This window comes from Antennarius striatus, chromosome 12, assembly GCF_040054535.1.
Source record: "Antennarius striatus isolate MH-2024 chromosome 12, ASM4005453v1, whole genome shotgun sequence".
Taxonomy (NCBI): domain Eukaryota; kingdom Metazoa; phylum Chordata; class Actinopteri; order Lophiiformes; family Antennariidae; genus Antennarius; species Antennarius striatus.
This window is the reverse complement of record NC_090787.1, coordinates 16,478,857-16,499,946: the sequence shown is the minus strand read 5'-3', so window position 1 is coordinate 16,499,946 and position 21,090 is coordinate 16,478,857. Positions and strand designations below refer to the sequence as shown.

The following is a 21,090-nucleotide window of genomic DNA, read 5'->3' as shown; positions in this document are numbered from 1 at the left end:
GTTTGATCACATCAAACTGTTAAAATCACAAACAAAAATTAAATCCATATTTAGAATTCTTCATTAGATGTTTGTGGAGAGGAGCTACAATTGGAAATGACTTTAAAGGTCAAACCTCAAATCCACACACTACTGAAAATATGAAAATATATGACGTGATTAGTGTAGATTTTAAAGCAGGCATCTGAAAAGCTGAGAGGCTTGTCTGAATATAGTGATCAGCAGCCAAACATCAATGTAGAACAAAAAGTAAAAACAGACCTCACAAGTCAGGATACAGTACCTGCATACAGTACATGTACTGTATGTGGTAAAACTACATGTTAAAATATGATTCTATTTGAAGTCAATCTGCTTTCAAGGTTGTTTTCTAGTGACCTCTGGGTCACCTAAAACTGTACTCTGGGTCATGGGAAGTGAGTTCCATAACAGGAAACACCTGGTTTTCACACACACACATCTCCACACGTGCACACCAGGATACGAGCACAGACCCAGTTTATCTTATGTCAGCTCACAGACTCATGACCTGGAATTCTCCTTCTGAATTTTCTGGTAGAGACTAGAATAAAATTTCACAAAACGTTCTCCTAAAAACTCACCGTTAATGGTTGTCTCAAACGTTGGGTAAATTACATCTTTTATGTTCAGGGGGAAATCTCCTTGTTTTGTCATTGACTAAATCTAGATCACCATTAGTTAATGACACAAAGACAAACCAGCTGAACAAAACTGTAAATAAAATTCTGTTCTTAGTCCCCTTGATTCTTTAATCGAGACTTGACACGTGTACAAACTCAACAACAATGCCGTGTAGCTGTGTAATATTTTAAGAAAGCTGTATTTCACTTGTCCATGTGGGGTTAATCTGTTGCAACAAAGAACAAACTTTAATATCAATTAGCTTTGGAAGGATTCAGAATCCGAAACACTTGTGAAATAAAAAAAAATACTGGTAGAAATGAAGTACACTGTGAAAGAACTCCAGAAAATACTGCATGTATTATATACACACACAAAACATTTTGGTAACAAACTGACTAGCAGTAAAAATTATTATGCCAAGATCTTTGGCTTATCAGAATAAAACTTGTTTTGCAGGATTCAGAATTCAAAGTAACAGACAAAAAAAAAACATAAAACAGTATTTGAGGTCAAAATCTTGCAGAAAAGAATGTTTTTAAAGGGTGTCAGAAAGGAGAACCCTTCAATTAAGAATAAAAACTGAGTTTCCTTCAATAACAGTATCATTCTTTTTTCATTTTTTTTCTTTTTTTTTGTTAGCTGCTTTTCTTCTCCGGGCAGACGTAAGACAGAAACAGGTCCATCATGTTCTTGACGATGACTGGAGGCGGATGGAGGGCGTGAGGTAAGTGATGAGCTACGCTCATCTGCCAGGCGTCCACCAGCAGGACGTTCAGGCCCTTGAACATGGTCCTCAGCACCTGGTCCAGCTGCAGCGAGTACCAGTCGCTGTTGTAGAGGCTCACCTCCTGGTCCAGGGCTTGGAGGTTGGCCGAACGGATCACGACGATCGTCCCCGGCGCCCGATCCATGAGCTTCACCAGCGCCCGCCTGATGTGGCGAAGCCGGCGAATGTAAACCTCCACGGGAAAGGTGCTGAAATGGGCCCAAATGCTGAGGACCACCACGGTGTCGGGGCCCCCGGAGAGCCCGTTCAGCTCGTTCGAGATGTAACGCAGCTCGCTGGACATGACGGTGGAGAAGCGGATGGGCGGGCCGTGGCAGCGGTACTTCAACAGAATATTATGGGTGCCGTCCACCGCCATGAAAGGTCCCACGTTTTTAGGGCTGTGCAGATTGAACTCCTTTAATTCTAGGGATGTGGAATAAATCTAGGTTAGAGGAGGGAATGACAGATGAAGCAAAAAAAAAAAAAGGTGACATAAGTCTCACCTGGTGCAGAAGCGACCAGGTACTCGAACCACTGCCTGACGGTGGAGTCTCCATACATGTTGATCACCTTGTTCTTCAGACACTGAGTGACGGCTGACGAGTCGTTGAACTGCTGCATTCTGATGCCGTTTAATGGTCTCCATGACTCCTCATAATAATATCCAGATGTCTCCGGCTTAATGGGTTCTGGTTTCATGCTGCTGCTTTCCAAATCCACTTCATCTGAAACGAGAGATTCAGACAAGATGGAATACACAGAAGCAGACACACGCTGCAACGTGGTGCATTATGCAGGTATACTATACCTTTCCTGGAAGGGAGGACATTGATTTTATCAGATCCAGAAGCACGGATGCGCACTTTTATGTTTACGTCACTACAGATAAAAGAAATAGATTTAATAGTTAAACAGACGGCGGTCGTGTTCATGTGAATGAAAACCAACGTTTCTGAGAACATGTGAATATCAGTGGTTGTTGGTTTGGCTCTGTGGTCTGGACTGAAAACCGATGCTACTCATTGGATTGGTTCATACCTCCTTTAACACTGGTTGGATCCTGCTCACTGGTGATTTTGGAGATTTTCGAATGAGATTTTTTCTTATTTCACTGACAGTTACTGATTTAGATGTCTACAATATTTGGAGTTCATCATCAAATCACAACTAATCACATTTCCACTGGCGATAATGTGCATCCACCACAAATCAGCTGATATTGGCCTCAAACTCAAAGCCCTGTGCTCAGAAACACAAGCAAGGATAAAGCTAAATAAAACCTAAAGCAACTGTCAGTCGTGGTTATTCTTATTATTGTGATTCTAACAGAAGATGAAACCCTCTTTCAGGAAACCTGTTACGCAGTTGTGAAAATAAATGACCTCATCATCACCGTAAAGGAAGATAGGACACCATACGACACAAATGTTCTAGCAGGAACCCGACATGATAATGGTGACTGTTTAAAATCAAAGCCTGTTGTGTCATAAAAATGAAATCATTTATCTGTGGTCAATAATATTGCAACAATTGTTGTTTGACACGGATACGGATACGACATCGGCTGAGACTGCATCTCGTTCTTTCCCGTGTGTTGTACGCTCGTGTGTTCCAAACTTTATCATTGTTTACATAACTGATATATAATTAACTATGTTCATGTAAAGTCTGAATGTCTGTTGGTTTATAAAATATATTTTATTAACAGGGTTTTTTTGGGGTTTTTTTACAAGTCTAGAATGGATTAAAATTATTTCAGTTAGTTTAAGTGGAAACATTCGTTTGAGATAAGAGTTGTTTGACTTATGAGCTCAGTTGCAGAACGGATTAAACTTATATCTCAGGGTACTTCTGCATGTGTGTGTGTGTGTGTGTGTTTTAATCCTGTATAGTACAAACCTCTGGAAGAGCAGCGCCTCCTTGGTGGTCAGGAGGTGTTTCAGGTAGCCCCCTTTAGCGTGGTTGACTCTGGTGTCACAGCTGAGCACCTTGGGCTTGTAGCAGTACCAGGGCTCTCCCGTGTAAAGGTCCGTGTAGTTACACAGGGGCTGCTGATCGGGGGGGAGGCACATGTTGCACACAGTGGTTTCCGACAGGAACCCCAAGCGGAACAGGCTTTTGAAGTAGACCCGATCGGGACGTTCCTCCCTCAGCTGTCGCAGCACAGCCACGGCCTCACTGGAGTGCACCATTGTGACCTCCACCTGTGCAAGCCCCTCCCACAGCAGAGGGAACAGGGCAGAATAAAATCCATTGCGGTGGTCCAACACCTTCCCGGCTACACCCGCCCCAAACTCTGGCGAGTGCAGCCTGGCCAGGAGGAAATCCCCACCGTATCGTTTGGGGCGACTCTGGAAGTCGTGCATCTGGACCAGCACCTCCAGCTGGTCGCCCACGTGCCACGCCCGTCCTCCACTAGTGGGGAGGATGGTGAACAAGCTGTGCGTGGGGTTACTCGTCTGGCGCAGGGCGATCGATGCGGAATGAGGTGGTAACCCAGGCCAGGAGATGGAGTCCAAAAGGTATTGCTCTTCCAGCTCATCCTCAGACGAGGGTTTCTGACCCAGATGGGCACAAAAGGTGCGGTTATGATAAAAAGTAGGAAGATCCTCCACAAGGGAAGATGATTGGATCCTGCTCTGGAGCTGGTAGAGGGCAGAAATCGTGTGGCAGTTCCAGTTCTGAGGAGGAAATGAGAAAAGTTGGGACCACCAACAGATATGAACACACACATTACAGAAACTACATAGAGAAAATCATCAAAAAGATCTTTTCATGTCTCACCTCCACCGTGTGGATGTTACGCAGCAGGAAGATGAGGCCAGACAGAGCTAGGAAGAGGAAGATGAGGATAAATTTGGAAAGATTTCGGCACATTGTGACCTCCTTCTGTCGCCCATGATCAGGCCCTGTTTCACTCTGTGCTGTCACCGCGGTGATGATGGCATCATTTCATCCTCGGGGCCTGATGCATACAAAAGAACACAGTCACAAGGACGAACAAACAGAAAACTACAAAGTAACACGTGAAAGTCACATGAAAAGTGGAGAAAATTGACAGGGAAAGTCTCGTTTCGGTCTTTTCTATGAGAGGAAATGATGCGTACAAGTTCATGGTCTCTGGAGAAAAAGCATTTCATGGCTTGATATGCATTAACAAAAAATGTCATACATTATAATAGTAGTTGTGTTTTATGTTAATTGTTTTATTGCCTATTATTATTACATAATGAAATCATCATACTTATTCAAGGCCTTCTATAGTATGTTTTTGTATGTTAGATATTTCATTTATTTAATTTTATTGCTTATTTTGTTACCTCTGCTAGTAGAATTTAGAGGAGTTATGCGATTGGTCTGGTTTTACTTCGCACTGTGTTGTCTGTTCTATCTGTACACATATTATATGTGACTTGTTCGACTGGTTCCAGACCTTGATGTGGATTCTGAATAATTTTTTCCACTTTTAAAGCCAATCAAAACAACACTCCAGGCATTAAAACTGAACTCTACCACATCTGTGATGGACAGTTTACAGAGATTTTATTTTTAATAGCAGTAAAAGTATTTTCTGATTGTTTGAGAGTAGAGATGTGGATTCTCTTAGGAATGTCTAGTCTTAAGTTTCCAGTCAACTCACATTAATCTGACAATTATTTCTACAAAGAATGAATTCATTATTATATCTTATATTTAATTATTTATCACATTTTCCCACCCTGGAACAAGGAATTTGTTGACACGCTTGCTAAAAAAACCCCAAAAGAATATAAATAGATCCACCATAAATAAATAATTTCTTGTGGATTATTCCTCTAATTGTTGCAGCTCAAGCTTAATTCATAAATAATTATTCTGTAATAACGGTTGTAATAATGACTTACTGTTTGTTTCCTCCTGATTTAAATAAAGACATTTAATATCAGATATTTCCCTACGACACCATCGACGCTCCTCTTCAGTTTGGAATCATTCCTGACATCAGGAGAGCCGACAAAGAGACGCAGGATGGAGATTCCTCCACACGTCCCCCTGTTAAATAAGGAAACACCGGCGCTGCAAGCCTTTCAGGGATCGATCGTCTCGATCAGCTTCCATTGACAGGAGAAGACATCGAACCGGGGGAGGAGGCGACGCGTCCGGCGGTTCGCAGCAGAGTGCATCGCTATCGGACGCGGCCCAGATGGTGTAGTCCACAGATAAGGAGCCTTCCCACTTCTCATGACGGGAGGTGGGGATGCTGGGGGGCGTGGGGTGGGGGTGGGGTCTGTGAACGAGTGACCCGCTGCGCCCCCTGCTGGTCACTGTCGTACGATCTCGCGAGAGAAACAAGAAACCGAATCAATCGAAACGAGCCCGAAAAGACCCGAACCCAAAAAGCTCCAGCCGACAGGACGAGTTCTTGCACTGTCATAGGAATCCAGTTAAAACAATGACTTGCAGTTTTGCCTTTGCTATCGGGAACGGACGTCAAAAATGAAAAAAATTAATTAAAAAAAAAAAAAAAAATATATATATCGATAGACAACTATCAAATTGTTTTTCATTTATATATATAGATGATTTTTTTATATATATGTAAAAAAAACAAAAATTCTTTAGATGTCTATTATAAACCAAACACATAAAATACAGTATGGTATAATCTAATATCATCAGGGTTCAGTCTGGGCCTTTGTGCTCCAGCCAGTCAGAAGGTTCTGATGTTATTAAGCTCTTATTACTGGACTCATGAGTATTAATTAGGCCACACTATACCCATCAAAATATCTATGCTGTTGAGAAAATTTCAACAAAAGAAGAAACCAAGTAAAAATAAGAATAGAAAACCTTTTAAATTTATTTACAAATAAAATAAAGATGCAACATTTCAGCTGATAAAAACAGTTGTGACTGTATTTGATGGTTGTTTCACTTCTACAAGTTCTCTACATTGAACACAACTCGTCTTGGTTCCTTCCATGTACCGGTAGATGTCGATGGAGTGAATGTGATTTCACCTCTGGTTTCCAGTAGGAGCAGTAGGCTATGAACTCTCTTTAATCATAAAATAACTGTGTTATATGCTATGAATATCATCCGAAAGCTACGTCACAATTAATGTCTTCACATTGTGGACCAACGGCTCCTCATAAAACAGAACAGATGGAACAGTGACGTATAAAAAAAGTTACATTCACAGTAAACCGTGGTTTTTAAGCCTGCATCAGTTTTAGTCTTGCTTACAGTTAACAGTTTTGGGTGTCGTCTCTCAGACGGCACCAGAGACGGCCTCCTCTGCTCTTTGTGCGCTTGATGGCTCGTCTCCTGCCACTGAAGGCGGGGAGCTGGCCTCTGGTGATTGTCTGGGTGACGTCGGTGAGGAAGGCGGCGGCGTGCCCGTCCTATCGTTGACCTCCTCCTCGGTTTCCTCCTCCCTCTGCTGCACGGAGGAGAGGTACTCCTCCAGCAGGCTGCAGTCAGCGCCGTCCTGGTCGTCACCTCCTCCTCCTCCTCCAGCAGCATGGCGGCTACCGACAGGACTCAGCGTCCGCACCGTCTTCAGAGAGTCTGCCGTCCCGCTGCTCAGGAAGCTGTCCTCCTGCACGGACGGCTGATCGCTCGTCGTTGACTGGAAGCCGGAGTCTGGGACGGAGACACTGGTGCTGGGTGGGATATCCGTGGTGGATGCAGCAGCAGGAGGGGAGAGCTGAGCCGGGGGGGCGGGCTGAGTCAAGCTGGTCAGCTGCTGCTCCACAGACTGTTTCCACTGCTGCAACGACTGGAACTGCAAGAGGAAAGGATTTAAAGACGTGGACACACGTCCAGTGTCCCAACAGGCTGCATCCTAGCAGACAGTCAATGACTGTGCATCGATGTGTCACACTGATACGAGACGATTCTCTCACCTCTTTCCACAGATATTTAACAGCCTCTTCCTGAACCAGCCTTTGACACCTCTCTTCTTCATACTGCTGCTGCATCCTGCAAGCAAATCCCAGTTTTATTTGTATTAGCATTAGAGAATATCCACTAGCATGTGACATATATCTGATAAAGTGGAAGCACTCTCTAAAACAGAAAGCAAAGTCAGCTACCTGTCACACCTCTCAGACAGGAAGAGGATATGTTCTTGCATCCTGCGCAGACGGATTTCACTGCGCACCGCCTTGGCCACGGGATGGCAGGATCGGGTGAGCTGCCCCCTCCACCACGACTGGATTTTAACCGCTGCCTTCCTTTCTTCAGTCAGACTTGGCTTTCTTGCATTCGTAGAAGCTTCTTCCTGCTTTGGTACTTTTTTCATTTCTAATTTACCAAAATCACAGCTTGCCTTCAAATCTTTTTGCGGTGTGTCATCTCTGACTTCCAATGACTTGCATGTTGTTGCAGCACCAGAAATAACTTTCTCTTCAAGACCTCTTTGTTGCTCATCCATGTGTTGAGAATGCTGAGTCTTGTTTGTGTTGTGCTTTTTGGGCTGCACTGGCCGCTTCGGTGCTAGGGAATCGGGTTCAAAGGTCTCAGTCTCATCCTCGCTCTCAGAGTGGGTCGTGCATGGATCCAAATCAGACATGATTGGGAGAAAGGTGGACTCTGAGGAAAGCATGCTGCTGTTGAGTCTGTCCTCATCCGTCTGTACATCCTCCAAGTGGACCTGCTCTTCTCCAGGCTTTGGGTTGCGAATCATCGGTAGTGATTGTTGGGTAGAATCACAGCTCACCCAGTTGTTTACCTGCATGACTGGCTCTGCGTCAGTACACACACACACACACACACACACACACACACACACACACACACACACACACGGCCATTAAACAGAGGCTTATAAAGAGGAAATAAAAAGAGCACATAATGTTCACGAGCACGGCCCCATTGTGACAAGGTATTCCAGCTACCTGTCTCATGGACTGATGGAGCAGCAGCGAGTGTAGGTCCACTGGTTTCCTTCATGTTTTCGGCCCCCCCCTGCTGGACTGCACGTGAGGGACTGTGACCCTCCACATCTAGTTGAGTTGGACGAGGAGGACTAGGACAGCCTCCCCGGGTCTCCTCCAACAGCTGCTTTTGGTGAAACCTGAGTGAAAAAGCTTCAACATGAGTTCATTCAAGACAAACCTGTGCATTAGAATGAATGCACGGCTGGTTTGTTGTGGTGCTGAAATCAGTCCAGAATGATCTGGATGTTTGTCTGTTAAATCAGATTTATACCTCTGCTTTCTGAGGATCTTTTCCAGTTTGGCATCTTCTGCTGTCTCCAGGGCTGGTGATGATGTCAGAGGGCAAACAGTGGCCAGGTACTGAACCAGCGGAACATGCTGACCCGGTCGATATGAGTGTCCTTTTCCCTGACTGTAGAGCCACTCTGCTTTAAGACTGTAATCATGATAATTCAACACTATAATTGCTCCTATAGACAACTGAATGAAATTACTACATTGAATACTACACTAAAAGCTTGTGAGAGGCATATACCCTTCTTTCTGTGACACCACATAGCCATCCAGTACCTTCAGGGTCAGACACCAACTTATCATATATGGCCGGTAATCAAAACCTGGTAAAGAGGGCGTAGCCATGACACAAGGGTTGCTCATTATGGACAGCTGCTCTATGTTGTGCAGATGTGCCAGGTAAGACACCTGTAGAATGATCAGCAGACAGTCAGTTGATGAAACTAGGCCTGGATAAAACTTTAACTACAAGCATTGTTGCTGTGTCAAGTAAGAAACAAGAAAATTACTTCATTAAGATCCCGTATCTCATTTTCTGCCAAGGAGAAGATGGATAAACTGGCAGGTAGGTGAGCAGGAACCGTACGAAGTGTTGTTATGCTGTTTCCATGAAGCAGAAGTGTCTGTCAAGTTAATTAAAAGTTAATCAGACATCCATTAAAGTGGCAATGTAAAGCAATATAATAATAATAGTTGGATCATTCCATGAAAACTCTTAGGTTTGGGTCTCCAACATTTAAAGAGGAATGGCAGACATAATAAAGTTGAGCTGTTTGGCTAGGATAGGGTCCATCACTCTGTGACCCGTTACAGCGGAAGAAGTGGGCATTGAAAATTACCTGTCATGAATTTCATGCTAACAGTGGTGTTAGCTTTTACCACATTCAGAATTTGTGCCATATTACTTTTGATTTTCCTAGCCAGAAAAAAAAAATTAAAAAGAAATATAACGCACTAACAGACTTTCAAAAATTGTACCTTTTCCTGAAATATATTAATAATTTGTTTTATTGCAAGTGTTACATGTTCTGCATGGTATGAAACTTAAAAATTTCAAGGTCCAATCTTGACACTTTCTATGGAATGACCCAACCAGATCGGACTCACTTTTGGCCTCAGAGTTGGCAGCACTCACCTTTAATGCCACCAGTTTAGTCAGATCACCAATGGCAGATATGTTATTGTCAGACAGATCCAGGTGTTTGAGGGAAACACAGTTGTGGAGTTGCTCAATGACCTTCGTAAAAGAGTGTCCAATAAGTTCAAAATGACACATGGGCTGAAAATACTGGCCTCATCTCTGCAGACATGTCTCATACATAGAATGAGTTTCATCTGTATTGGAAAATCAGTCTTGTCCTCACCTTAATATTATTCCCAGACAGGTTAAGCCACTCCAGGTGTGACAGATCTCTTAGGCCCTCAATGTATCCAATACTGTTATTAGGAAGATTGAGGACTCTCAGCTGCGTTAGCCGAGACACACCCATCATTCTCACCAGACGGTTACTTGCAACAGAGAGCTAAAGAATAAGAGAAAAAGATTAGATTATGTGGTAAGAAAAAGCAACCGGTGACTATGCTATGAGCCTGTAACTAAAGGGTAATGATTGATCATAGGTCTTAATGCAATGATCTACCTGCTGAAGGCCTGGGCTTCTTTCCAGGTGATCAAGCTTCATTATATGGTTACCATCCAGGATAAGAGTGTGAGTGTCTTTGGAGCAGATGAAGTTAGGATCCAGCTTTTGCATACCGCTGGTTGACAGATCCACCACTGGTCCTTGTGGAAGAACAGACATTAGAGACGAAATATTAGACAACCACAACTGCCATTTACTCATCACCATAGCTACCCAACACACAGCGGTCCAAGGAGGCCAAAGATACCAATAGCGCCACCTTCTGGGGCAGAGAGTCTTTCATTTCTGCAGTAAACATCAGTTTACTTGTCACTAATAAATTATGGCCTCCAGCAGTCCCATGACGGATAATGGGATGTAGACGAGACGACTGGGATCTTGAATAGTAAATGATGCCATTATGGAAAATGCCAGACAGCGCAAATGTAATGCTACTAAACAATCCTCCGAGCTATTCTGGTACACTTCTATCCAGTTTAATGTGCTGAACGACTCCTTGATGAATGCAACTGAATAGATGCAGTTGTTTGCAAAGTACAGTAATATGCTGTAGTATATTTCTATGACAAATCAATCTATATCAATTAATGACTACCAAATGTTGACTTCACTAAAAACGCACCCATTCCAACCTACCTTAATAACTTTCAAAATCTATTCAACTTTATAACAAGGCTATTTCTAAACTGACTGAGTGCTGCCACTGTATTCTGCGCCCGGACACATTTGATGTAACGTTAGCAGCAGTACTCTTGACATCATAATCGCAAGCTAACATTAGCTAATAACTAGCTTGATAAACACTGAATTTAGAAAGAATATCGTTTAGAAAGACTGAACAGCCTTCGTCTCACCAAAACAACCACCAAACAACTTACCAGCATTTTCATCACACTGTAAATCAGATACACCCATCATGAACCGTCGGACAATACATAAGCTTAACCTACTACTCCCCTACCGCCAGACTGCCGTGTCCCGACAGTTGATTGCCGCTTGTCAAGAGGGGAAGGATGGAAGTATGGGAAATGTAGTTTCTTTAACGTTTCCCGTTTGAAATGACTACACATTTTCGTCGATTCTCTCCGCGAGCTGGATTGTGGAAAGAACAATATGTTTAATAGCGAGAATACGTGTAAGAAATGACATTTCTTTTCATTTTTTATTTTAAAGATTTATGCATTCTTAAAAACTGTCAGGAGAAAAAAAAATATATAATGCGCTATTCTTATTCAGGGCAACCGTCAGAGTTGTGACGTCGTTAGTGTGATGACGTTTCTATGTGTGATTAAGATTTTTCAAAAGTAAAAGAACCTCCATTCATTCGGTCTTGTAAGTCATAATTTATTTTTTGTGTAATGTTTTTATCCACAAGTATAACCAGACCATAAATATGGGAGATTTGTTATTTATAAATATATTTTAACTCTAGTAATTTAGTTTCCGCATCCGGTATCTCCCTTTCCGGTTTTGTGCCCTCTCGTAGCCGTCATGAAGTAGGTGTCCGGTATACTATCAAATACCATCTCAACGTCAATATACACATTATAATGATACTGTGTGCAGAAAGGGTCGATATATCCCCTATTCTTTTACTGATTATTTGTATTTGTTGTGTACAGGGTCGAGTTGTGCAGTTTCAGCGGGTATAAAATATACCCCGGCCATGGCCGCCGATACGCCAGGATAGACGGAAAGGTAACGTGAACGTATCACAGATCACTTTTCCGCAGTTTATTAACTGTTGATAAGGCAAAAAGCGTAAGTGTTTAAAGTGTCGTTATGTCGCTGCGTAGCGCCTGATTTAAGTGTGAGTTAGGATAGCTAGGCTAATAAAGGCGAGGCCCCTTTAGCCCTGAATCCATTGAGGCTAAACGTGAGCTGCTAACATTAGCTACTAGCGTCACAATACAGCAGGTAAACACAGGACGTGTCTGTTAACGTTGTGTTAGCGTTATGAAGTTGGACACTATTCAGTGTGTTATGTATATTAATATACATTATATCAATGTCAGAATAGGCGCCATGTATAGCATGGTTGAAAATAGAATAGAATGGCTTTAATGTCATACACAAGTAAACAACGGGTTTTTTAAATGACAACTCTCAGTGCTTAAACTCAGGTGCAAAGAAGAAGTATAAAAAACCAAAGGCACATTATTGAGTTACAGAATACAATAAAAATTTAACATTAAAATATTGAGTCTTTGTGTGTCTCTTGGCTGTATTGGCTGTACTATTGTGCAGATTATCAAGTAGGAGCTATCTTTAAGAATGTTTTTATGTACATCAGTTCTTACCTGTAATGGAAGAAAAACATTGCATGCACACTTTTAGCAGTGCTTAATTATGGCTGTTATTATATGCAAGTCCTATTCAAGTATGGGGGGAGATAAATTTGGATGATCCAACTGGATTTTAAGTAAGAATAGCTGCAAATGAGAGGAATTTGATCATTTTCTAAAGTGTGTATTAAACCAAAGGAGTTTTTGGACATAGTAAAATTAATAAAAAAACCCATAGCAAGCCATTAATTATTTCCTTCAATTAATTAGGTGTTCCAGTTTTTGAATGCCAAATGTGAATCTTCCTTCCTGGCCAAGAGGAACCCAAGAAAGATCAACTGGACTGTTCTTTACAGGCGCAAGCACAAGAAAGGCCAGTCTGTAAGTAATGGACTTGTATAAACTTCATACCACCACACTAGAGAATATCTGTAGTATGTATCTGTTGTTCGACTTGGACATTGGGTTGAGTGTGTATATACAGCCATGTGGAATATTACAATTGTATTAATAGACAGTATTTAATAAAGAGTTCCTTAAATTCATCGTAAGACTTGTATTATAAATGACATGCCTACATAGCTGCAGTATGGGGATTTGATTTTGATGACAAAAAGCCTTACTATTTGACATATACCTGTGTTTTCATTTACACATGAATATATTAGTTTGGCTGTGGGTGGATGGTGTGCACAGTGTAAACCTGTGTCATGTGTTGTTGCTCGTCTGTGTTTTGCAGACTGGGCAGCAGTGCTCATTCCTCACCTACAGCCATAGAATGAATGGAGATCATAGTACTGGCCCTTGACGTCTTTTTGACATATCACCATTGGCCAGCCTCCAAACTCTCCTACATACTAGAATGCTTACTTTCTTATGCTCTGTCTGACTTTGTTCTAGTATTTGTAAAATATTGGCAAATATACTTTCAATGTGTGCAAGAATTAGAACTATTCATAAGGTTGTGCTCTTCTTGGAATGGGTTTTCCTAATTTGACCTAATTGAGATGCATTACAAGCTTATAATTGTTGATTCTTGAAAAATTAAATTATTTGGACTGTACTCGAAATCATAGGGAAACAGCTGTGAATCCAAATTTCAATTTTTACTTTAATCTTCTAATACATCCCTTTACTCAAGTGAGTGAAACCAAAATGAAAGCTGAGTATTTGACTGTTAGGGATGGTCTTGATCCTTCATTGGTCTTTCAGTGAACAGAAGTTAGGCTGGGTTGGATTGTGACAAGTTATGTGGTTTTTTAACATATAAACTAAGAAATCTTCATGCATTAACAGGAAGAGGTGGCAAAGAAGCGAACCCGCCGTGCAGTGAAGTTCCAGAGGGCCATCACTGGGGCCTCCCTGGCTGAGATCATGGCCAAGAGGAACCAGAAGCCCGAGGTCCGCAAGGCCCAGCGGGAGCAGGCCATCAGGTAAACCATCAAAATATCTGTTGACCTACCTTCACTGAAGTTTCCAAAGATAAAGCAGTTTAATCAATCAGTTTAATTCAATTTCAAATCCTAATTTGCATGAAGAAAAATTAATTCATTTTGAACATCTCAGCTTTTATGTCATTATCACAGGGCAGAAAGATCTTTTTTACTAAATGGGTGCCACTCATTTTTATTACACAACATTAAAAAACAAATGTACTGCATTGATGTCCTGACTAAAATAGAGGTTTAATTTGCATAAGGTGCCTTTGATGTGTAAATAATCTTAGTGAGAAAGAGGATTTGTATAAGAGGTGGCAGAATTGAGAAGAAAGGTTTGAGTGAGGTATAAACAACAATAAATTAGAATAAAAATATACAAAATACCTGGAAGAATATAAATCAGTCAGTTAGAGCCTGTGTCTCATCCAGGGTTCTGGAGGTGAGGCAGACATGCCTCCCACTGATCCCAGTCCTCTCTTTTAGTCACCAGTTTGTAAAACATCTCACAGGTTTTGACCCATGCTAAGCATTTTTTGGGACAAACTTTCAGTGACATTGTGACCCTGAACATCACCACACCACTCCCTCCATCCCAGACACTAGATGCAGCCTCTCCTTCGTAGACACCTCAGGATTAACAGCACAGATCGTTATCCATCTTTTCCATTTAAGGACAACTAAAAATGTGTCTGGAATGTTTGTTTTTTTCCAGGCTGTTGTATGTGAAGATGTCCAGATGAGGAAACTGGAAATGTTTGTAGATCGTCTTTACGTCTAAAGGCTCTTGAGTGTAGAGTTATTGGTAAACAATACATTCTTATGTTTGTGTGTGTTGAATGCTGCGTAACTGACATGGAAATACGAAAAAAGGCAATAATTCACTTCTCCGGGAAAAGTCAATCAGATGTCAAAATGAAAACGGGTCATTTAAAAATGGTGGCGGGTTAGCTTTGACCTTGTGTTCAGGTGTTTTTAATCATGTTTTTTTTTTCTTCGCTCCAGGTAGTTTTATTACAGATGAACACTAATACTGAGGGAATTTCTGTATCTTTCACTCATGACTGTTTAGTTGAGCTCATAGTTTCTTTTTTTTCCCCACTCAGAGCTGCCAAGGAGGCCAAGAAGGCAAAGCAGGCCGCTAAGAAGCCAGCTGCTCCAAGTGCAAAGGTGGGTCTTAGACGGTGCAGAGGTTGTTTGTCTTCACTGGGGTTGAATCAGGGGTCGGTGTGGACAAGTTAAAATCCATAACTAAGTACTGGGGGTCATTTACATGGAAAACCAGTTATACTCAAACAACTAGGACAAGACTGAAGTGTGCTTCCTTTTTAAAAATATAAATGATCTGCTCCTGAATATACAGTGGGTTTCTTAAGAAGTGCAACATTCAGATTTAAGCGATGCCGTACTGTGAATGATTGTGTGAATGATTCTGGACTTCGTGTGCTTCTTTTCCAGGCTTCCACCAAGGCTGCGCAGAAACCCAAGATTGCAAAGCCTATGAAGATGAGCGCACCTCGTGTTGGTGGCAAGCGCTAAGCCTGACTCTTTATCATTGTGAATAAATTTTTTTGGTTAACCATCATTTTGGTGATAGTTGTCATTTGAAGACTAGACATTATTTCAACCCTATGTCAACCTGCTTGTAAACCCTTTGGGGATATAACCACAAATATTAATTTGCACACAGGTTTAAGACTAACATGTTGTCAATCCAGTCATTGTGTCTGCTGTCTGTGTGAAGCTCCAGAAATACCTGAAACACGGCAGCAGTGAGCCATCATGAACAATGAGTTCAAGAGACTCATGAGTCAAAAGAACACAAGAACGTAACCACCTCATGTGGCTAATATGTGATTTCCAAACTAGAACATCTTAAGGTGTAAAACAGGCTTTATTGGGCAGTGCAGTAGCCACAATGACCTACATCCAAGGTGCCCTTTGTTCACTTTGCAGATTAAGAAAAATTAAAAGCACTCCGATTATTGCTGAAACAGGTTTTTAATTTTTAGTAAGTACAGTGGGAACACAAGCTGCTGTTGTTCCATACTTGATAAAATAGTTTGGTAGCTGTACAGGTGAAAGATGTGATCTTTGATAAAACAATCAATCTACACAGGTTTGATAACTGATTAAGTTTTATTAATCAAATGCTCATATATTATTTTCTTCCACAAAACAAAGCCATGAATATGGAAGGAAATTATTACATAATATTTAAGTGAGGTAAAAATGCTACCACAACCAAATTATAAAGAAGACAGAAAAGTACATTTTAATTTGGAAACTTTCCTTAAACCTTGTTTAACATGTGTACATTTCTTTTTTGGAATTCTGGCATGAGGTACTGAATGCTACACCTGATGGTGTTAGAAGTTAACAGCACAGCTGGCGCATGAGATGTAAAGCATTAAAACTGAAATGTAAAACACGATAACTTTCGACAAGTAGTTGTGTGTCGATAGCAACAAATCTCAAGTTTGTGTTGACTACATTTAAAAAACAGCATTCTCTTGTTCGTTTACACCCCGAGAAAATTTAAAACAAGTTGACACTTCCAACAGGATTAATGTAGTGGAACTAACAGGTATGGCATGAATGTTATGGAGAAAATACAAGATGATGATGATGGTAGGCTTGTGCCCAGTGTGTCCTATTCCTTTCTGACTGCTGCACTGGAGTGGCGGCAACAGCAAAACGCTCAGGGCTCTGCAGGTATTTTACCCTGAGCCTTCAAAGCCTGGTTGTATCTGTTAAGAGACAGAAAGGACACAAATCAGGAAGTATCTCATGTTGGGAACTTTTTCCAAACCTTCCCATGAAAAGGACAAAAAACACAAACTTGGCCAAAACAGGACAACTATGGTTTAAAATCCCTGGAGAGTATTTTATCTGAGTCAGGATTAAAACAGTTGGTGTATTGAAATGCCTCTTAATACAGTCGGTGTGGGGGGAGACTGTCAGAGCTCACTGGGACCAATCCCAGGTCTACGTGGGGCTGGGAGCTCAGAGGATTTGTTGTGGGAAACACCCCTGAACGGACGCACAAGAATACTAGATAATAAAAACCGTGCCATCAGATGAAAACATTTTTGAAATATACTTAACAAATAATTCAATCTACATTTTAAAAAGACCCTCTGCGGCGGATATAGCGGTGGTAATCTCAAGATGACTGACATTTCATTTTATTTTCTACCCTGATGACGTCTCGTCTTTCTCAGTCATAAGTAGTCGTTACTCTCCCTGGTCTACAAATCAATTCTGATGTCAGAATTGACATAAAGGCAAACAGTCAAAAAACAACCACATCACCCATTAACCACAACAACGATATCAGCTCCCATCATTGAAACCTGATCATTACTGTAATCAATGACTAAATAATACACATTTAACAATGACTCCCACAGATCACAGCCCTGATTGTACCACAAACGACGACAGCTCCCTGGTTGCTGCTGGTCGTTTGTTGGTTGTACAGTAAATAAAGGACGAACCTCCAGATCCTGTAGAGCTGGTTGCCTCCTGCACAACCAAGGAAGAAGTTGACACAAAACAGATTCCAGTTTTTCGGGATTATGACCAAGGAGTACCGAGACCAGATTAAGCCTGAAGGAGAAAGAAGACGGTCAGAGAAAGGGTCACACACAGCCGGTGACCCGGATGTTGTTGGTGAGAACTCTTATGATTTGGCAAAAGAGGAACAGGCAAGACTTCATTCATTTTCATGAAGACGACACAATCGGTAATCGCTTTTGTCTTCATCTGCTTCTCCGAATCCATGGTTTACGCTGGAGCTGACTACAGCTGGGAGGCAGGGTACACCCTGGACAAGTCGCCAGTTCATCACAGGGTCACCAGATAAGATTTGTTTGAGGAAACATTGCAAAAGCTAATACTGTACATCATTACATCATCCACAGCTTTGAAATGTATGTTAAAATTTATAGCAGAGAATTAAATAAAAACTGATAAAACAATCAACGCTCTCTTCCTGTGAAAACACTGAAGCGTTCCTCACCTGTGGCTGTCAGCACTGCAGACTGAGAGGTGCTGAGTTTCTCTGCTGGTCGGGTCATATCAGCCAATCCAGCCATAACCAGACCCTGCAGAGGGACAGACGTGATGCGTGAGGACACCTAACTAACACACTGAGACTTCACACAAAGACGGTTCAGCAAAGCTTCTCCATGTTGATCGCTTTTGACTTTTTTAATCTGTTAATTTCTGGATAATTTTACCCTTTCAGGCTTTTGAAAAGTAAATAACATAAAAAGAGTTCTTTCAATCTGACCACCAGCTACATGTAACAAGGGGTTTGCGCGTCAATTTAATTTTAAAAAGGTGCCCAGCTTCATGTAAATACACATATTAAACATGTGGAAATGCACTCACCCATTTGAACACAGGAGCCCAGAAAAAAACTGTTTTTGGACCTAAAAACAGACAGAAATTAACACATGAAATTTGCTATAATGTTGTGACCATGGAGATTTATTTAAATGGGATTATTTCACAGTTTTTTTCTTTTAGGCTATCGATCTGCCTGCAGGGATTTTTTTTTAAAAAAGAAGAAGAAAGGATTAAATCCAGTTTTAGGGTTATAGCTATGTTATAGCTGCTGTAATACAAAAAACACCAGCAATAAGGAATATATACAAAAGAGTGAATCTGAACTTCAATTTCAGCTCGGCACACTTTATTAAGATTCCAGTTTTATGTTTTTTTTTATTTTTTGGTGACACCCTAATGTCCTTTCAAACTCCTCAGTAAATAATATGACAAAAACATACAATCAGTGAACATCAACAAACATGTACCACCCTGAGGAACATGGACTTTGTCATGCACATGTTATAGCACATATTACACAATATACTTTTTTTTAAAAAAAATTTTTTTGTTTTTAAAGTTTTTCTGTGATTTCAGAAATGTCTTCTGGTAACTTTTGCAAACTCTTTAATGATCAAATCAAACCAGAAGCTTAGCCTTGAGAATCTATCTATCAGAGAATCAGGTGCCTCCCTCCACCTGAGCAGCCCGTGTTTCTGGTCTGGAGCAAGCGTTCCTAAGGGTTGAAATGTAATCGATTGGAGGACTTTGCTTTTGTCGACACCCGTTCATGCATAGTCAGTGATCCAGTCGCGTTAAACAGACAAAGCAAAGACCAGCATGCTTTTGGTGACCTTGATGATGCATTTACTGTAATCTAAGATACCATTAGCGTCAATTAGAAGTGAGAATCTGCAACAGCTGTAGATAGGAGACCAGCATAAACACAGTTTAACCAGTACTACCAGATCCAAAAAATATTACAGTATAATGCACAAAGTACCATTACTGAAGTTCATGAGACAAAGAGGCGTTTCATGTAGAATTATCCGGCCCTCATTTACAGACTGGTTGACAAAACACTCCTTGACGAAGGTATGAGTTGTTGCACAGCTGCTATTATAATGAATCTGACCTTGATGTTCATGTAGAAATTACTTTGATGTACTTGGATACTATAGATGATAACTACAGTATAATAATAGAAGAATGTCCCACAGCTCCTTCTGACAATCTTGACCAAGTTAAGTGAATGTTAGGTACGCATTTGTTTCTTTATCTTATAAACATGACATCTTGAACGCATCAACATTGGATTTCCTTCTTTTAAATAATACTTTTTTTTCACTTCCACAAGTGAATAGAATGACAATAGTGTAACAATATGTTTGTTAAGGGGTGACTAGATTTTTATGACAATACCTTTGAACTCCTCTAAAATCCAGACTTATTAACACAGTCCTTGGCATAAACCTGAGCAGAATGCTGTGGCAGATTAGGGTCTCCAGGGGCAACAGATTCACATTTAAACCAACAATGACTTCAACATAACCAGAATAGCAGAGGGCTCCTGTTTATTGTCTGTCGGTGCATCAACTTCAGCTCACACGACACCTGGAAAAGCGCCCACACCGGTGAACCCATCCACAACCCGGCCGGCAGAACAAGAAGCTGGATGATAAACTCGTCGTTACCTGCTGGGTGATTGTACGCGGGTCTCAGTTTGGCCGGCAGTAGCAGCTCAATCTTGTCCAGAACCCTGTGATAGGAGGCTCGGAGCCCAGCCATGACTGTTGATGTTCCGATGGAATGATGACACTGTTAGCTGTCTCGGTCACTGTTAGCTAGCCAAAGAGCTCGCTGAAAATGCAAAAAGAATTTTAAAAAACGAATGTTTTCGTTTGTCTGAACACTTTTTCTCAACAAACATAGAGTTAAATAAAACGACAGGGGGTTATGCTGCTGTCCGCCTGTCGACCTTCCCAGTGAGTACAAGGAGTATGCTAACTATGCTAGTTTGTCATTCCCTACAGTTTGACCGACTCGAGGGGTGACATTCTGTCCGACGCAACCTACCATGAGAAGGGCGGGGCTAACGGTTCTGCGATGTGATTGGGTTAGATGGGTGTGTTTCAAGCTATGCTCGGAGTATCACAACTGGGTGGAGACAAATTTGAGTTTGGGTTGGAGTGAATTTTCAAAGGATTCAAAGCGTTTGTTGTCATGTGTACAGAAAGAACCGGAATTGTTAAAGAAACAACGTGCAGATGTATATATGTATACATTTACATATTATATGTAATTATGTAATGTCTTTTTGTCTGTGTCATGCTACTGTTATGTGTATTTATATATTTATCGTGAGCAGATGATATACTGAATTTCCTTCGGGTTTACTAAAGTAAATGTCTGACTGTCTGTGCGTCCGTCAATCCATCCATCCATCCATCCGTCCATCTATCTATCTGGCTGGTGTCCCTGATGATGGACTTTGGAGTGGCTGGGGTCCCTGATGATAGACTGCCCTTTTCTTGACTCTTCTGCTGTAGATGCTCTGCAGAGAGGTCAAGGGGGTTCTGGTGACCCTTACCGCACTCTGCAGGCGTCTGCGGCCCACGCTTGTGGTGCTGCCGTGACCCAGGGTGATGCAGTTGGTCAGGGTTGACGTGACCATGCAGCTGTAGAAGCTGTTGTGGATTTTCGTCAACGTGCCAAACCTCCTCAGCCTCCACAAGAACACTTAGTGAAACACTTTCACTT

The 21,090-nt window shown here is 41.5% G+C and overlaps 4 protein-coding genes and 1 non-coding gene across 5 annotated transcripts; 2 read left to right on the top strand and 3 right to left on the bottom strand.

Moving 5' to 3' along the window:
- Nucleotides 1-866: 866 nt before the first annotated feature.
- On the bottom strand, nt 867-5,593 carry nxpe3 (neurexophilin and PC-esterase domain family, member 3). Its single transcript, XM_068328706.1, has 6 exons — nt 5,299-5,593; nt 4,199-4,379; nt 3,314-4,095; nt 2,223-2,293; nt 1,918-2,139; nt 867-1,837 (listed from the first exon to the last, which is right to left on the bottom strand). The coding sequence occupies exons 2-6, from the start codon at nt 4,289-4,291 to the stop codon at nt 1,281-1,283; spliced, it is 1,725 nt and encodes a 574-aa protein (XP_068184807.1). The 5' UTR covers nt 4,292-4,379; nt 5,299-5,593; the 3' UTR covers nt 867-1,280.
- A 637-nt stretch (nt 5,594-6,230) lies between these two features.
- Nucleotides 6,231-11,273, bottom strand: cep97 (centrosomal protein 97). The gene is made up of 11 exons (XM_068329217.1): nt 11,153-11,273; nt 10,272-10,414; nt 9,996-10,154; nt 9,767-9,868; nt 9,141-9,254; nt 8,873-9,039; nt 8,609-8,773; nt 8,296-8,474; nt 7,492-8,143; nt 7,303-7,378; nt 6,231-7,181 (listed from the first exon to the last, which is right to left on the bottom strand). Exons 1-11 carry the CDS (start codon nt 11,190-11,192, stop codon nt 6,666-6,668), a joined length of 2,313 nt encoding a protein of 770 aa, XP_068185318.1. The 5' UTR covers nt 11,193-11,273; the 3' UTR covers nt 6,231-6,665.
- A 456-nt stretch (nt 11,274-11,729) lies between these two features.
- Nucleotides 11,730-15,580, top strand: rpl24 (ribosomal protein L24). Its single transcript, XM_068329819.1, has 6 exons — nt 11,730-11,770; nt 11,897-11,972; nt 12,830-12,940; nt 13,856-13,992; nt 15,102-15,165; nt 15,454-15,580. The coding sequence occupies exons 1-6, from the start codon at nt 11,766-11,768 to the stop codon at nt 15,532-15,534; spliced, it is 474 nt and encodes a 157-aa protein (XP_068185920.1). The 5' UTR covers nt 11,730-11,765; the 3' UTR covers nt 15,535-15,580.
- On the top strand, nt 13,238-13,417 carry LOC137605549 (small nucleolar RNA SNORA23). The gene has a single exon (XR_011037758.1). It is a non-coding gene; the product is annotated as a small nucleolar RNA SNORA23 (small nucleolar RNA).
- A 411-nt stretch (nt 15,581-15,991) lies between the features above and the next one.
- On the bottom strand, nt 15,992-20,416 carry mpc2b (mitochondrial pyruvate carrier 2b). Its single transcript, XM_068329820.1, has 5 exons — nt 20,025-20,416; nt 18,394-18,434; nt 18,020-18,104; nt 17,496-17,607; nt 15,992-16,745 (listed from the first exon to the last, which is right to left on the bottom strand). Exons 1-5 carry the CDS (start codon nt 20,116-20,118, stop codon nt 16,697-16,699), a joined length of 381 nt encoding a protein of 126 aa, XP_068185921.1. The 5' UTR covers nt 20,119-20,416; the 3' UTR covers nt 15,992-16,696.
- Nucleotides 20,417-21,090: the final 674 nt, after the last annotated feature.

What these genes read in the sequence shown, in the direction of transcription:
- nxpe3 (XM_068328706.1), bottom strand. Translation starts at nt 4,291, where the DNA reads ATGTGCCGAAATCTTTCCAAATTTATCCTCATCTTCCTCTTCCTAGCT. An exon ending in GTAACATCCACACGGTGGAG is followed by an intron (nt 4,096 to 4,198) that starts GTGAGACATGAA and finishes TTTCCTCCTCAG; the next exon opens with AACTGGAACTGCCACACGAT. An exon ending in CCTGGTCGCTTCTGCACCAG is followed by an intron (nt 1,838 to 1,917) that starts GTGAGACTTATG and finishes CCACATCCCTAG; the next exon opens with AATTAAAGGAGTTCAATCTG.
- cep97 (XM_068329217.1), bottom strand. Translation starts at nt 11,192, where the DNA reads ATGATGGGTGTATCTGATTTACAGTGTGATGAAAATGCTG. An exon ending in GAAGCCCAGGCCTTCAGCAG is followed by an intron (nt 10,155 to 10,271) that starts GTAGATCATTGC and finishes CTTATTCTTTAG; the next exon opens with CTCTCTGTTGCAAGTAACCG. An exon ending in CTGTCTGAGAGGTGTGACAG is followed by an intron (nt 7,379 to 7,491) that starts GTAGCTGACTTT and finishes ATTTGCTTGCAG; the next exon opens with GATGCAGCAGCAGTATGAAG.
- rpl24 (XM_068329819.1), top strand. An exon ending in AGCACAAGAAAGGCCAGTCT is followed by an intron (nt 12,941 to 13,855) that starts GTAAGTAATGGA and finishes ATGCATTAACAG; the next exon opens with GAAGAGGTGGCAAAGAAGCG. An exon ending in CAGCTGCTCCAAGTGCAAAG is followed by an intron (nt 15,166 to 15,453) that starts GTGGGTCTTAGA and finishes CTTCTTTTCCAG; the next exon opens with GCTTCCACCAAGGCTGCGCA.
- mpc2b (XM_068329820.1), bottom strand. Translation starts at nt 20,118, where the DNA reads ATGGCTGGGCTCCGAGCCTCCTATCACAGGGTTCTGGACAAGATTGAG. An exon ending in CGCGTACAATCACCCAGCAG is followed by an intron (nt 18,435 to 20,024) that starts GTAACGACGAGT and finishes GTCTGTTTTTAG; the next exon opens with GTCCAAAAACAGTTTTTTTC. An exon ending in CAGCTCTACAGGATCTGGAG is followed by an intron (nt 16,746 to 17,495) that starts GTTCGTCCTTTA and finishes GTCTCTTAACAG; the next exon opens with ATACAACCAGGCTTTGAAGG.